Genomic DNA, 14,550 nt, shown 5'->3' with positions numbered 1-14,550 from the left:
AGGCAGTACCCAGAACCGAACCCAGGTCGCTGGAGCTATGAGGCTGCAGTGCTAACCACTGCACCACTGTGCTGCCCCTTACTGGACTAGTAATCCAGATGCCTGGACTATTGCTCCGGAGACATGAGTTCAAATCTCACCACTGCAGCCAGGGAAATTTAAATTCAATTAAATAATAAATCAACAAGGGCACACCCTGCCCCATCAACCCTGCAAAGTCCTCCTCAACAGCATGTGCAGACATACAAAAATTGAGAGAGCAATAGCCTGACATAGTCATATTCACTGAATCATATCTGATGTCCCAGACTCCTCCATCACCACCCCTAGGTATGTCCTGTTCCACCTGCAGGACATACCCACCAGAGGTAGTGGCACAGTGGCATACAGTTGGGAGGAAGTAGTCTTGGGAGTCCTCAACATTGACTCCAGTCCCATAATCTCTCACAACATCAGGCCAAACATGGGCAAGGAAATCTCCTGCTGATTACCACTTACTCCCCACTTTAAACTGATAAAACAGTACACTTCCATGTTGAACACCACTTGGAAGAAGCACTGAGGGTAGCAAGGGCACAGAATGTACTCTGGATAGGGGACATCAATGTCCATCACCAAGAGTGGCTCGGTAGCACCACTACTGAGTGAGCTGGCCAAGTCCTGAAGGACATATTTGCCAGATTGGGCCTGCAGCAGGTGGTGAATAAACCAACATGAGGGAAAAACCTACCTGACCTCGTCATCACCTCACCAACCTACCTGCCGTAGATGCATCTGTCCACGACAGTAGTTGTAGGAGTGACCATCGCACAGTCCTTGTGGAGACCAAGTTCCATCTTCACACTGAGGACATCCTCTATCATGCTGTATAACATACCACCATGCTAAATGGGATTGATTCAGAACAGATCTAGCAGCTCAAATCTGGGCATCCATGAGGCACTGTGGGCCATCAACAGCATAAGAATTATATTCAAACACAATTTGGTAACCTCGTGGCCTAGCACATCCCTCACTCTACCATTACCATCAAGCTAGGGGATCAACACTGGTTCAATAAGGAGTATAGGAAAGCATGCCAGGAGCAGACCAGGCACACCTAAAAATGAATTGCCAACTGGATGAAGATTCAACACAGAACTACATGCATGCTAAACAGCAGAAGCAACACGTATGGACAGAGCTAAGCGATCCCAGAAACAACGGACCAAAGCTCTGCAGTCCTGCCACATCCAGTCATGAATGGTGATGGACAATTAAAGAATTAACCAGAGGAGGGGGCTCCACAAACATCCCCATTCTCAATGATGGGGAAGTGTGGATGATCCATCTCAGCCTCCTCCTGAGGTCACAGCATCAGAGATGTCAGTGTTCAGCCAATTCAATTCACTACATGTGATATAAAGAACACATTGGATATAGCAAGGTTGTGGGCCCTGACAACATCCCTGCTGTAGTACTGAGTACTTGGGCTCCAGAACTAGCCAAGTCCCTCGCTAATCTGTTGCAGTACAGCTACAACACTGGCATCTACTAAAAATGTAGAAAATTGCACTGTTATGCCCAGTCCACAAAAAGCAGGAGAAATCCAATCTGGCCAACTACTGGCCCATCAGTCTACTCTCAATCATCAGCAGAATGATGGAAGGTGTTGTTGACAGTGCTAGCAAGTGGCACCTACTCAGCAATAACCTGTTTACCGATTTTCAGCGAGGGTCACTCGGCTCCAGAGCTCATTACAGCCTTGGTCCAAACTTGGACAAAAGAGCTGAATTCCAGATGTGAGGTGAGATTGACTGACCTGGCTATCAAGGGAATAACTCCCCTTCTCTTCTTCAAAATACTGCCATAGGATCTTTTACGTCCACCTGACAGAGTAAACAGGGCCTCGGTTTAACGTTTCATTTGAAAAACTGCATCTCCAACAGTACTGCACTGGAGTGTCAGCCAAGGATTTTGTGCTCAAGTCTCTGGAGATATTTTATTGTAGACTGTGATATAACTGCACTTAAAGGTGCTAAGACTTACAGTATAGTGGTCAAACCACACATACAGTGTGTTCAAAATTTTGCTCTCCACAATGCAAAAAATATACACTTATATTGGAAAGGGTACACAGAAGGGCAACAAAACTGATGCTGAAAGATTAAAACTTGAGCTTAATAGCATGGAAAGCTGATTATTAAGAGGGGACCTCATCAAATAAGATAAAACCACACTAAATGATACAGGTAACTTGCTGTTTTGTTTACAAGCCTATTTTTCTTAAAGTTTTGCATTATTCCCTACAGAAGAAGTTCTATACAGATCCCTAAATATAATACTACAGGATCGAGGTGATTGACTTACCGCCCTGTTCTTCCTCCATCGCTATGTTCTCCGGGTCTTCATTTGGGCATCACAGGCACCCACCTGAATTAAGCAAGAACCTCATTAATCTATGCAAATTGGGGTCCTATAATGAGGATAGGTCCCCAATGACATTTTAATGGTCGACTTGGCAGAACATGGGCCGTAGACACTCCACTCAGTAAAATCTGGTGGGAAAGAGGAAGATGCCTGGAAAGGTAAGTATTCAAATTATTTTTGTGGTACCAAGAATAGGATACAGAATAATATGGACTTCTGAGCAACACCAATGCTCCCCCCATGCCCTCCAACCGACCTTCTGACTGGCTAGGATGATCTGATATTTTACTGGCCTCAAATAGCTGCAGGATGCCCAACTGGGGGGCTAAATTTAGTGAGACCGCATGGAGCGGGAACAGAGGCCTAGGGGGCTGGAGAATAGTATTGGACGAGGGCATCCGGAAATCTGACGTGTGACATGAGTCCCGGATTTAGTCAGTGGCGGGAAAGCACCAAGGCATTGTCACCATCCCGACGTGACGGGAGAGCATTTTAAATTGTAGAACAGTTGGTTTTAATACAGCTGCATGCAATTGAAAGCAATTCGATAGGGGCTTGGAATTAAGTGGACAGCCCTCGTGTGCCTTCGGATGCCCAGCCGTTGAGAGCTGGTGCCATCGAGACGAGGCCTCAGTGCCATGACCAGCACTGCATAGGGACAGAACGGGGACCAGAGGCCATTTTCGGTCTGCAGTGCTGTACATGGATGGACTCAGTCTTGGGTGGCAGTACCGGATGAGCTTGGTCTTGGGTAGTCTGCAACGGAGGGCTTGGTTTTCGGTGGCAGTACCAGGTGCCCATTCTGTTGGATGGCAGCATTGGGTCCCCAACCTGTTGGGTGAGAGGGCTGGGTGCCCATGCTGCTGGGTGAGTGGGTCAGCTATCAGCAAGGGTGGGCACTGAGGGCCATTAGCGAGTCTGCCTAGAGAAATAGCAAAGGGAAAGCTGCAAAGGCTCCGCAAGGACAGCACTCCGTAGGTCTACTGATCATCTGGCATGGGTCTCACATACCCAGTCTTTGTGGACCCCCAACTGTGATGCAGTACCTCCAACGGAGGGAGCACCAGGAGGCATCTGTACCTGCCTGTGAAACTCCACGATGAGAGTGGCAGCAGCTGGCCATGCCAAGAAGAGCACATCTGCACATGAGATCATACCAGACTCGACTCTGATACTTTCAAATGTCCGAGTGGCATTGTCAATTAAGACTATGGCTCTCCAGGGAGGCCGTCACTGACTTTTGCACCTTGCTGCAGGACAATTTATGTCCTATGGGATTTGGTGGTCACCCTACGCCAGTGGCCTTGAAGATCACATAGCACTTAACTTTTATGCGTCTGGATCATTCCAAGGATCCACTGGGGACATGTGTGGCGTCTACCATGCTGCAGTGCACTGCTGCATCAAGTAGGCGACCAATGCCTTGTTCAAGAGGGCTGACACTCTGTGCGCCAGCAGGCGACCCTGACAGTCAGGCTGAGAGGACCATTGGATTCGAAGTCATCACTGGATTCCCCCAGGTGCAAGGCGTGACAGACTGCACGGATGTGGCCATCAAGGCTCCAATGGACCAGCCAGCCACCTTCATCAACAGGAAGGGCTTCCATTCCATCATCGTTCAGTTGGACTGCGACGACCAAAAGCGTTTCCTGCAGGTGTGTGCCCACTTCCTGGGAAGCAGCCTTGACACCTACATACTTCCACAGTCCCAGGTGCTGCAGCTTTTCTGGCCCCCTGTTCGCCTACAGGGATGGATTCTACCATTAAAGACATGGCTACTCATGCATATGAGGAACCCTCACACTGCAGCACAGGAGAGGTACAACACTTGCTACGACTTCACTCGACCGAGCATCGAGCAGGCCATTGGGCTGCTGAAGACGAGATTCCAGTGCTTGGATCAATCCGGTGGACCCCAGTGAGGGTCTCGCGTAGCGTGGTGGTCTGCATAGCTCTGCACAATCTAGCATTGCAGAGGGAGGAGGCCCTGCATGACAAGGACATGATTGAACGCCACTTCCCCACCGACAAGGAGGATGCAAAGGAGGGCAATGAGCAGGCAGCACTGGATATTGAACCCCTTGCCAGGAAATCAGGCAGATTGAGCGATGGGCCACGGAGGCGAGCGACAGTCTCATACTTATCTGCTTCCAGCCACCAAGATGGCCTCTCAGAGTGAAATCAATAAAGACTGACCTCAATGTATTCAGTCTGTCACCTGCTTTCTACTTGTCTAAGGTGCCCAGCGCCCAGCTGAACCACACGGTTCATGGGAGACGCTAATCAAATGAGGGTAATGCCAACACTGGCAGCCACTAAGGCAAAAGGTGAAGTCAGCAGCTCACAATTAAGGCATGATAGAATAATCATTTCCCAGAATAAAAGTTAATTTCAAAACCACAAGAACTTTATAAGAGAAAACAAATGTCAAATGTCAAGCACACGTGAAACCCTAAGTGTGACTAGGTAGTTTTCTTCATATGCTTACGTGTGCTTCTACAAGGTGTAATCCCTGCTCTGGCAACTCGGCTGCAAACAGGCTGATAATCATGCTGCCCCTTGGCCTGTGCAGGACTCTCCTCAGGCATCATGGCTACTGAAGCTAGGCTCACTGGCGGAGAGGCTGAGGAGTCGCTGTCTATACTCAGAGCATCCTGAGGGCAGCCCCCAGTTGTGGAGTTCAGCCTCTCCTCGTCGCTTTCAAGGCTTACTTGAACCTCCATACTCACCAGAAAAGGATGAGGAGCTGGAGAAGACTCCAAGGAACTCATCATTCTCTCACTTTATCACTACTGCATTGAACTCATGGCCAAGGCGATGGTGTGCAGGTTTGCATGCATTTGTGGGCTCTGGCTCTTCATGAGGGTTGCCAACCTCTCGAAGGAGGAAGCCATGCGCTCACACATCTGAGATATGGGCAGCACTCATTGCATGGATGGACTCCTTCATCGTCCACTCATTGCTGCGCACTGACTCTGGCATTTCTGCCCGATGTTGCCTTATCCCTCTCTGCAACTCCAGCATGTCCTGTGCTGTTGACACCAGAGGCTCATCATCAGCCTGGGGCTCAGCATAGGCCTAGCCTCCCACAGTCCTCCAACTGTCAGAGGCCTCGGCTGTCTCAGCCTCAGCCAGCTGCTCGGGCGCGTGTGCGATGCTCTCACCAGCTTGTGATCCCGATTCTACAACTGAACGGAAACCCAGAGGTGAAAGTATCTGCGTTGGTGGAAAGTGGAGAGTCATGTGACAGTGCATCCTAATCCTCTCTGACTCCTGATCCTCCTCAGAGATGGAATTATGTCCCTCTTCAACTAGAATCTCCTCCGGACGCTGACCTGCATGAGAGAACACAAACATGTGTGGGTTAGGATGTCCAGATCTCATCATGCCAACCATGCATGATGTGGGTCTCCAGAAGTGAACTCTTTGCCAATGGAAGACAATTCTCACTCTCGTGCACAGAGACTCCAGTTTCACCATCCATTATTGAGCGGCCGCCTGGGGTCTCCGCTAGTTCATGGAGAGAGGCCTAATGTCCGGGATACCTCCGCCAATTCACACGGTCTCTCTGTTGTTATGGGCCCTCTTGTCTTGAAAGTGAAAAGAGGGAGATAGAGAGATCAACATGACAGTTCTGCTAGTGGCAGCCCCTCGTCCGCTGCTGGGGATTACAGTATAGCATCCTCCTGTCAGCTTTCAAGGGAGTTAATGGAGGTGAGCTGTGAAAGAAGGTGGCCTGTGGTCGAGATGCAGCCATGCATCTGTCAGGATGAGGTGAGGCTTATCTCCCTTTGCCAGAGCCTTTGTGGTGCCTCCCTCCCCATGTCCCGCTTCCTCCTGCGTAATCACATGCAATCCCTAAAAACGAGAGAGGTATGGAGCAGTCACATTGGCAGAACGAAGGAGGTCATTAACCCTCGTGCAGCACTATAACCATGTTCGGGTGGCGGGGGTGACCCCACGGCTACTGACCTCCTCTGCGATCTCCATCCAAGCTTGCTTGGTCAGCCGGGAGGACCTCCTTACCATCATGGGGGATGAGAACCTCTCACCTTTCCCTTGCAGCCTGCAGAAGAATCTCAAGGGTGGCATCGCTAATCCGTGGACAAACCGGTGTCTTCCTTCAGCCATGGTCACTGCAGCTTCGCATTCAGCTCCTTGCCTATCAGGCAGCAGAGGCAGCAAAAGGGATTCTGGGGCAGCAGAGGGCGCCATGGAGCAGCAGAGGCAGCAGAACAGGTCCTCGGACAGCAGATGCAGCAGAAGGGTTCCAGGGGCAGCAGACACCAGGAAGGGACTTGGGGCAGCAGAGGGCACTAAAGAAGGCACTCTTTTAAACCAGCCAGCAGTAAATGCAGGACTAGCAAGCCTTTAAATATGGCACCAACACCTGCTCCAGAGTCATCTGATGCCGTATTCAGCACCCTAAATTCTGCCGCCATTGCAGAATTGGATGGGTCCTGTGCCTCTATTCTTATAATTGGCCATTCGCCACGTGATCGCAGTGGTCCAGCAGCACACATGAGGAACGGCAACGGTGCCCATTTCCAAGTCTGGTGCCTGGACCTGCAACGGCTCTCTAAATTGAGCCTGGGGTGTTCAGTTTGCTGGCGTCATGTTGCTGATGAACTGTCCAAGAATTAAAATCTACTTTTCGGAACATAGGAATAGGAGTAGGCCATTCAGCCCATCGAGCCTACTCCACCATTCAATACGATCATGGCTGATCATTCACTTCAATGCCTTTTCCCCATGTTCCTTTACGTCATTGGTATTTAGAAATCTATCAATCTCTGCTTTAAACATACTCAGTGACTGAGCTTCCACAGCCTTCTGGGGTAGAAGATTCCAAAGATGCACAACCCTCTGAGCAAAGAAATTTCTCCTCATCACGGTCCTAAGTGGCGTCCCCCTTATTTTGAAATTGTGTCCCCTGGTTCTAGACTCTCCAACCAGGGGAAACATCTCACCTGTGTTTACCCTGTTTGACCCTTTAAGTATTTTGTAGGTTTTAATAAGATCACCTCTCATTCTTTGAAACTCTGGAGAATACAGGCCAAGTTTCCCCAATCTCTTTTCATAGGGCAGTCCCGCCATCCCGGGAACAAGTCTGGTGAACCTGTGTTGCACTCCCCCTATGGCAATAATATCCTTGCTAAGGTAAGGGGACCAAAACTGCACACAGTACTCAGGTGTGGTCTAACCAAGGTACTATACAATTTAAGCAAGACTTCACTGCCCCTGTATTCAAATCCTCTTGCGATAAAGACTAACATACCATTAGCCTTCCTAACTGATTGCTGCACCTGCATGCTAGCTTTCAGTGACTTATTGACGAGGACACCCAGGTCCCTTTTTACATCTACACTTTCTAATCTCTTACCATTTAAGAAATACTCTGCACATCTATTCCTCCTACCAAAGTGGATAACCTCACATTTTCCCACATTATATTCCATCTGCCATGTTCTTGCCCACTCACTAGGTCTGTCCAAATCACCTTGAAGTCACTCTGCATCTTCCTCACAACACAAATTCCCAACTGATTTTGTGTCATCTGCGAACTTGGAAATATTACACTTGGTCCCCACATTCAAATCATTGATATATATTGTGAACAGCTAGGGCCCAAGTACTGATCCTTGCAGTACCCCACTAGTCACAGCCTGCCAATTTGAGAATGACCTGTTTATTCCTACTCTCTTTTTTTCTGCCTGGTAACCAATCCTTAATCCATGCCAGTATATTACCTCCTATCTCATATGCTTTAATTTTGCTAACCAACCTCTTATGGGGGATGTTCTCAAAAGCCTTCTGAAAATCTGAAAATCCAAGTATAGTATGTCCACCGACTTCCTCTTTACCAATTTTGTTAGTAACATCCGCAAAAAATTCCAACAGGTTCATCGAACATGATTTCTGAATCATAAATCCATGTTGACTGTGCCCAATCAGATCATTATTATCCAAGTGTCCATTCATCACATCGGTTAGAATAGATTCTAGCATTTTCCCTACTACTGATATAAAGGCTAACAGGTCTGTAGTTCCTGGTTTTCTCTCTCCTGCCCTTCTTAAATAGTAGGGTGACATTTGCTACCTTCCAATCTGCAGGAACCATTCCAGAATCTAGAGAATTTTGGAAGATGATCACCAATCCCTGCACTATCTCCATAGCTACCTCTTTCAACACTCTGGGATGTAGAATATCAGGTCCCGGGGACTTATCAACCTTCAGCCCCATTAATTTCTCCAATACAATCTTCTTACTAATATTGTAACTTCCTCAGTAAAGACAGACACATAGTCATTATTTAGCTTCTCTGTCACTTCTCTATTCCTCATTATAAATTCTCCTGACTCTGCCTGTAATGGACCCACATTTGTCTTTGCCAAACATTTTCTTTTTACGTACCTATAGAAGCTTTTACAGTCCGTTTTTATGTTTTTTGCTAGTTTACATTCATATTCTATTCTCCTTTTTTAAAATCAGTTTCTTGGTCCTCCTTTGCTGCATTCTAAAATCCTCCCAATCCTCAGATTTACTACTATTTCTAGCAACGTTATAGGCCTTTTCTTTTAATCTTATACAATCCTCAACTTCCTTTGTTAGCCATGGTTGACTGCCTTTACTTTTGGGGTTTTTGTGTCTTGAAGGAATGCATAGTTGCTGTAAACTATGTAATATTTCTTTCAAGACTATCCATTGCCTATGTACTCTCATACCTTTTAATGTATTTTCCCAATCCACCTCAGCCAATTTGCCCCTTATACCTTCATAGTTTCCTTTTTTCAAATTTAACATCCTGGCTTCAGATTGAACTGCCTCATTTTCAAACATAATGTAAAATTCTATCGTATTATGGTCACTCATCCCTAAAGGTTCTTTTACAACAAGATTATTAATTAGCCCTTTCTCATTTGTTATGACCAGGTGAGAAATGTGTCTTGGGGTCTTTTGCTGTGTTCACTTGGTCTTATTGTAACAGGGTTTAATTTTAAACACACTGTGTTTTGAGCTCCCCCTTCGTGAATTCTTGTTCACAGCTTTCCAATTACAAGGCAAAAAAATTAACACACCAGGTTTTTCACCAGGATTAAAGAAGAAAGGTGAAATTTATTAAACTTACTTAAACTTAAACTCTAATACGGCTCATGCCTACGGGTATACGCATGCCCATGCTCGCATGCACACGTGATATACACGTGCAAATAGGGACAGAAAAGAGAAGAGAAATAAAATGGAGAGACTTGAGGCAATTTCAGAAGAGTTTCTGGTTTACTGTGCTGTGTTTCCAGCTCACCGTAGAGTCTTTGATTGTAGATAGCTCTTACTTTTCGTTGGGGCTCAGTATTCTTCTTAAACTTTGTTCACTGTAGGAGACTTTTCTCTCTTAGTGTTCATATGTCTTCAATGGTTTCCGATGCTGGTGTGAGCGAGATGAGAGCAAACAGGAGAGAGATGTTCTCAAACCTGGAGCTTTCTGAGTTCAAATCCTCTGTTGGAAGTTCAAATTCAAAAACACCAACAGTCAGTCAGTCATGTAACCAAAGCTGGTCTGACCACTTCTTCTGTGTATTGGGGAAGCAACGACTGGGTCCCTATTGTTCCAACACTGTCTGTTACTATGCAAATGTCTTTCCACTCAGGGGCATGCAATTTTAAGTTTTAATGTTCATGTGGCAAAATAATGTGTGTCTCCGTTTTGGCAGGTGGGGGGTTTGCCTGACACATTAAATAATACTAGATATAAAATAGCCTGTTCTCTAGTTGGTTTCTCAACATACTGCTCTAGAAAACGATCCCTAACACACGAGAAACTCGTCCTCCACAGCATTAGTGCTCATTAGATTTACCCAGTCTATATGCAGATTGAAGTCACCCATGATTACTCCAGAACCTATGCTACATGCTTCTCTAATCTCCTGATTAATACCATACCCCACACTACCACTACTATTTGGTGGCCTAGTTGATGCTCACATTTGTTTCGCCTGCCTTCTAATGTCACTTGCTACTTTTCTACCTCCTCCTGTTACCAGCCTTAGTTCCTTTCAATTTGAGCTACCCCTCAGGTTCCCATCCCCCTGACAAGTTAGTTTAAACCCTCCTCAACAGCACTAGCAAATCTCCCTGTGAGGATATTATCTCTGGTCCTGTTAAGGTGTAGCCCGTAAATCTTGTACAGGTCCCACCTGCCCCAGAACTGGTCCCAATGACTCAGAAATCTGACGCCCTCCCTCCTACACCAATTCTCCAGCCACATGTTCCTCCTATCCCTATGCTCACTAGCATGTGGCACTGGGAGTAATCATGAGATTACTGCTCTTGCGGTCCTGCTTTTTAATTTCCTTCCTAACTCCCTAAAATTTGCTTTCAGGACCTAATCCCTCTTCCTACCCATGGCATTGGTACCAATGTGAACCACGACCTCTGGCTGTTCACCCTCCCCCCCGAAGGATGTCCTGCAGCTACTCCATGACATTCTTGACCCTGGCACCAGGGAGGCAACACACCAGCCTGGAGTCACGTTTACTGCTGCAGAAATGCCTGTCTGATCCCCTGACTATCGAATCCCCTATCACTATTGCTCTTCCACTCTTCTTCCTTCCCTGCTGTGCAGCTGAGCCATGCGTAGTACCATGGACTTGGCTCTGGCTGCACTCCCCTGAGGAACCATCGCCCTCACCAGTGTCCAAAATGGAAACTGATTAGCAAGCAAGATAGACTCAGGGGACACCTGCACTGCCTGCCTGGTTCTCTAAGACTGCCTGGCAGTCACCCATTCCCTCTCTGCCTGCATGCTCCTAACCTGCGACCACCTCCCTAGATGTGCTACCTATGTAGTCCTCCGCCTCGCGGATGCACAACAGTGACTCCAGCTGCCACTTAAGTTTCGAAACCCGGAGCTTAAGCTTCTGCAGCTGGTGACACTTCCTGCAGATGTGTTCGTCTAGGACACATGGTGCGTCCATGACCTCCCACATACCACAGGATGTACATTCCACTTGGCCGAACTGACCTGCCTTACCATAACTTTAAAACTTTAAGTGGCATTATTAACTGATATATTATTGCCTGCAGTATGATATGTGTAGTGTAAGGTTAATATAGGGTTGTTACTGGGCAGAATATGTAAATAGTCTGTGAGTGGCATCACAGGAAGGGATGTAATAGAACTTCTACAGAACCTCAGATACAGTAGAAGTGGAAACCAGAGATGTCAGACTTATGTAAATAAACTCCTGTTCCTGTAACCGGTAGTCTCTTAGATGTTCTAAGCCTTCATCGTATCAGAATATAACAATATGCAGTTACATTTTTCTCTCCTCATATTGCAAACAACATTCATCTCAACTAGTAATCTGAAACTTAAATTTATATGGATAAAATGTCTGTCGGAATCTCCACTGAAGTTACAATGAGAGATTGGAAGAACCCTATTAGAAATTTGACCCCACAATGTTTTAAACAATACAGGTATCCATTAAGGATGATTGCTTCTGAGTACAAGATTTTAATTACTTATGTATTTTTAGGCATCTTAACACTTCTGTTTATTCAAGGATAATGCTTCTCCCGTATTCGTATTGGTTAATTAGGAATAGCCCATGCTAGGCTTAAATTGTTTGTCAAAGGACCCAGGAACAACAATTTTTCTCAGGGAACTCAGTAATTCTGAGCTCATATGCACTGGACAACCAACACGATCTTCCAAATGTAATCTGAAAGTCTGTACACTCATTATTCTAGAACATGTATCTTGACTGTATGAATCACTTTCTAATATCCATGTTCCATGACAATTACTTCATGTACTAGTAATGAATAGTCATCTATAGTTATTAAAGATTTGGTGCTGAGAATAGGAAGCCAACCGTATTGCATTCATAGATGGCACTATAATGAAGTTACTCGACTGAAGGTGAGTCAAATGACTGCCAGAATTTTCAACATTAAAAGATGAAACAGCACAAGATGTTTTCTGGACATGTGCTTGAGTGAGTCCTGCAGCTGGCATTTTTGTTAATTTTCAAAATGTATTCTAGAAATATATTTTTGGCTTTGCAAGTTGAATAGTTCTCGTCCTATTTTATGTGGGTCAGAAAAACCCAATTCCACAGGGATGCATCAATATGCCTCCCCTTGCAAAGAACACAAAATTATTTTATGTTTTCTTAAACATTGTCTGCCCTTTAATAGGGAAGAAGGACATCATTCTTTGGAGAATGGAGATGGCCCAAACTAGATGGAAACCTTTCGCAGAAGCCTCTCTTCAGAAGGAGGGGTCTCTAATTATTCCTGGAGAGGTTGATCTGCACTAGAGCAGATAGTTCTAAACAAAACAAATTATCAAAAGTTGTATTAAAACTGTGAAATTGTGAAAACATTACAAAAGGTATCCTACAATGTCCATAGGTTGCAGGTGTTCAGTGAGCTCAGTAGTTTTGTCTCTTTTAGATAGATACTTGAATATAGAATGTGGAAAATGTATCTTGTTTGTGATATAAGTGAAAATCTTGATATCTTAGAATGTCTATGTTAATACTAAAACAAGAAATTCTACCATGAATTCCACTACCAACTTTGATATCACATATCACATTTAGGAAGTTATATTTGAGACTTTGGCTAGCCGGATGGTGGTGGTGTGGCGTGGCGTAAAATTGAGCAGGAGGCCTTCCCAACCCACTCCTGACTCTGCCCCACTTTACGTAGGGCTGGTGGGGAGGGGTGGGGGGGTGAAAAACAGGCCGCCTGCCCCAGACCAATCAAGGCCCTTAAGTGGCCAATTAATAGCCACTTAAGGGCCTTCGCCCACCTCCACGGGGATTTTACCCGTGGCAAGTGGGCATCCTGGAGGCATGAAAGGCCGCCCGGTGAAACTTGGTGGCCTCTCAGCGCACCGGGGGTGGTGGCCCTGACGATCGGGCACAGGATGCCCGATTGAGGGCTGCCCCCCACTTCCCCAACCACCCCTAGGACCCAAGACGCGCCTCCACCCTCCCCCCCAAACGACCACCCTTGTCTTGCCGGGGCCCGACTGATTACCCCCGACGAGGCAAACCAAACTTAAATGCACTCCTGGCTCCATGTCCTCGCCTGGGTGCGGTCCCAGCAGTGGCCATTGCTCCCAGTGGCCCTGCTGGGACTAAGAGCTGCCTCAGAACAATTAAAGCCCAGGGATCCGTAAAATGCGGGATGGGTCCCTAGGCTAGGCGGAAACGGGTTCACCACCAACTTTTACATTGGTGGCCAGCTCCCGTCCGTCTGACATAAAATCCAGCCCTTTGTGACTTTTGCTGCACTGAATAAAAAAACATACCGGGTGCCCAGTGGTTGCGCTTAAAATTGTGTACCAACAGAACTGAAACTCTTTACAGGGTATAACATTTTTGCTGAAGGAACCATGAAACTGCAAGATTTGTTTTATAACGGAGGTTTACTTGGTACTCTTCCAGACTACATGCCCTAATTTACTGGCTGCAATTTAATGCCTCAAAGAAATGACTCCTTTATTCATTTTCTCCACAAACATAAGTGCAATCTCCTGATATACTTTCATATGCCTGAAAATTTATGGATCTAATTTATCCAAAGCTTTGCCAAGTGGGCAACATGGAACTTTACATCAATGATCAACCAAGCAATCCCTAACGAAAATGAGAAATAATCTTTCAGATTCTCTGATGGATTTATAAAACAAAGTGACTCCGGATAATGTAGAGCATGCGCAGAGTGATTGCGGATGTCATCAGTGCATGCGAACATTTGCCAGCTTTCCAGTATGAATGTGCGCGCTGACGTCACCATGCAATGATGTCCTCACCCCTCAATAGCCAGGATCGCCGGCTCCATTCCCCCAAACAGTACCCTGCTCCCTCCTGCCATCCCCGCTTCCTTCCTCCACTGCTTGCTTCCCGTGTCACTGCTTCACCCACCTCGCCTCCCCACCACCGCCCAGCCACTCACTCCCATCCTCGCCGCTTCCCCCCCCCCCACCCGCTCCCAACCGCTCATTGCAGGCCTCACTGCTTCCCCCTTTGGCCACTCGCTCCCTCCCTCATCTCTTCCCTCTTTGGCTGAATGCTCCCAACTGCACCACCCAAAGAAGCAGCGGGGGACAGGGAACAAGCTTC

The 14,550-nt window shown here is 46.6% G+C and overlaps 1 protein-coding gene across 13 annotated transcripts in view; it reads right to left on the bottom strand.

Moving 5' to 3' along the window:
• Window positions 1–14,550, bottom strand: part of LOC137376532 (CAP-Gly domain-containing linker protein 4-like) — a 373,251-nt gene that overhangs the window by 34,316 nt on the left and 324,385 nt on the right. For 2 of the 13 annotated variants that reach the window (XR_010976270.1, XM_068045263.1), the window contains one exon: window positions 2,350–2,412. The exons of 10 other annotated variants lie outside the window; for them this stretch is intronic. Coding sequence is in view for 2 of the 3 variants with exons in the window: in XM_068045263.1 (XP_067901364.1) it covers window positions 2,388–2,412 (25 nt within the window). In the remaining variant the exon portion in view is untranslated. Of the gene's footprint in view, window positions 1–2,349; window positions 2,413–9,862; window positions 9,909–14,550 lie in introns of those variants that run through there. One more of the 13 variants, XM_068045262.1, reaches the window with a different exon arrangement.

Source organism: Heterodontus francisci, chromosome 13 (assembly GCF_036365525.1).
Source record: "Heterodontus francisci isolate sHetFra1 chromosome 13, sHetFra1.hap1, whole genome shotgun sequence".
Lineage (NCBI taxonomy): Eukaryota > Metazoa > Chordata > Chondrichthyes > Heterodontiformes > Heterodontidae > Heterodontus > Heterodontus francisci.
This window is presented reverse-complemented; position numbering and strand designations above follow the sequence as displayed.